General features: G+C 65.4%; 1 protein-coding gene across 1 annotated transcript in view; it reads right to left on the bottom strand.

Annotated features, from left to right (window-relative positions):
• The window catches only part of VOLCADRAFT_116806 (uncharacterized protein), a gene marked incomplete at both ends in the record, with an annotated part of 17,097 nt that overhangs the window by 9,727 nt on the left and 6,410 nt on the right, over positions 1-960 (bottom strand). Inside the window, 2 exons of the mRNA XM_002948179.1 lie at positions 42-198; positions 568-762. Of these exons, the coding sequence (XP_002948225.1) occupies positions 42-198; positions 568-762 (352 nt within the window). The remainder of the gene's footprint in view (positions 1-41; positions 199-567; positions 763-960) is intronic.

The raw sequence follows: 960 nt of genomic DNA, 5'->3' as shown, positions 1-960 counted from the left end.
AACACTTCCTCCCCCTCCGCCGAGGCCCCCACTGCCCCCACCAGAAGTGGGGCCAGAACTGCCCTCCGCGGTGCCGAGGCTGTTGAGGCCGTTGGCGCCGTTGTTGCCTGTTTGGGCTACTACGCTGGCTTGCAGGTCCAGCGCCAGTGTTAATGTGATTTGGTCGTAGTTGCCTAAAGAGGACGCCGCTGGAAGCTGCTGCAGGAGGGAGGCGCAGGAGGCGGCAGTGCTCGGGTAGGTGCCGTTCAGGCCGCCCTGGCCGTGCTTGTGTTGTGTTTTGCATGGCGGGGAAAGGAGGGGGGAGGAGGAAGGGGGAGGAGGGATCGCTCAGGGTGACGGGAAGAAGAGAGTGCGGTTTAGGGGGAAGGGCTTAGGTTGCGGCGACACAGGAGCGCGACACGCGGTGTTTTGTTTCCGTTTTTCGTATCTCCAAATTTTCATTTTTGTTATTGTGAATACTCATACAAGCCCTTCCCCTTTCCACCAAACTCCATTCCTACCCCCACTCCTACCCCCCGCCACCGCCAACCCACCATCCACAGCACACGGGTCTGCTCCCCCGCTTACCACGCCGTGCTTGTTCTCACTCGCCCCAACTCCTCCTCCTGCTCCTCCTGCTCCCGCTCCAGCTCCTCCTCCTAGCCCCCAGCTAAGCCCAGGCACTCCAGATAGCTTCCCGAAGGGGTCGAAGGGTGAGGGCAGGACGGAGAGGCGGGGGGAGCTGTGGCCCCCGCTGGCCCAGGGCGAACGGAGCTCCAAATCCTGGCGCATGAGGGGGGGGGCATGAGGGGGGGGGCATGAGGGGGGGGGGATGAGGGGGGGGCATGAGGGGGGGGGCATGAGGGGGGGGCATGAGGGGGGGGCATGAGGGGGGGGCATGAGGGGGGGGCATGAGGGGGGGGCATGAAAGGGGGGGGCATGAGGGGGGGGCATGAAGGGGGGGGGGCATGAGGGGGGGGC

Source organism: Volvox carteri, assembly GCF_000143455.1.
Source record: "Volvox carteri f. nagariensis unplaced genomic scaffold VOLCAscaffold_9, whole genome shotgun sequence".
Lineage (NCBI taxonomy): Eukaryota > Viridiplantae > Chlorophyta > Chlorophyceae > Chlamydomonadales > Volvocaceae > Volvox > Volvox carteri.
The sequence above is the reverse complement of the archived record's forward strand: the minus strand, read 5'-3'. Positions and strand labels throughout refer to the sequence as shown.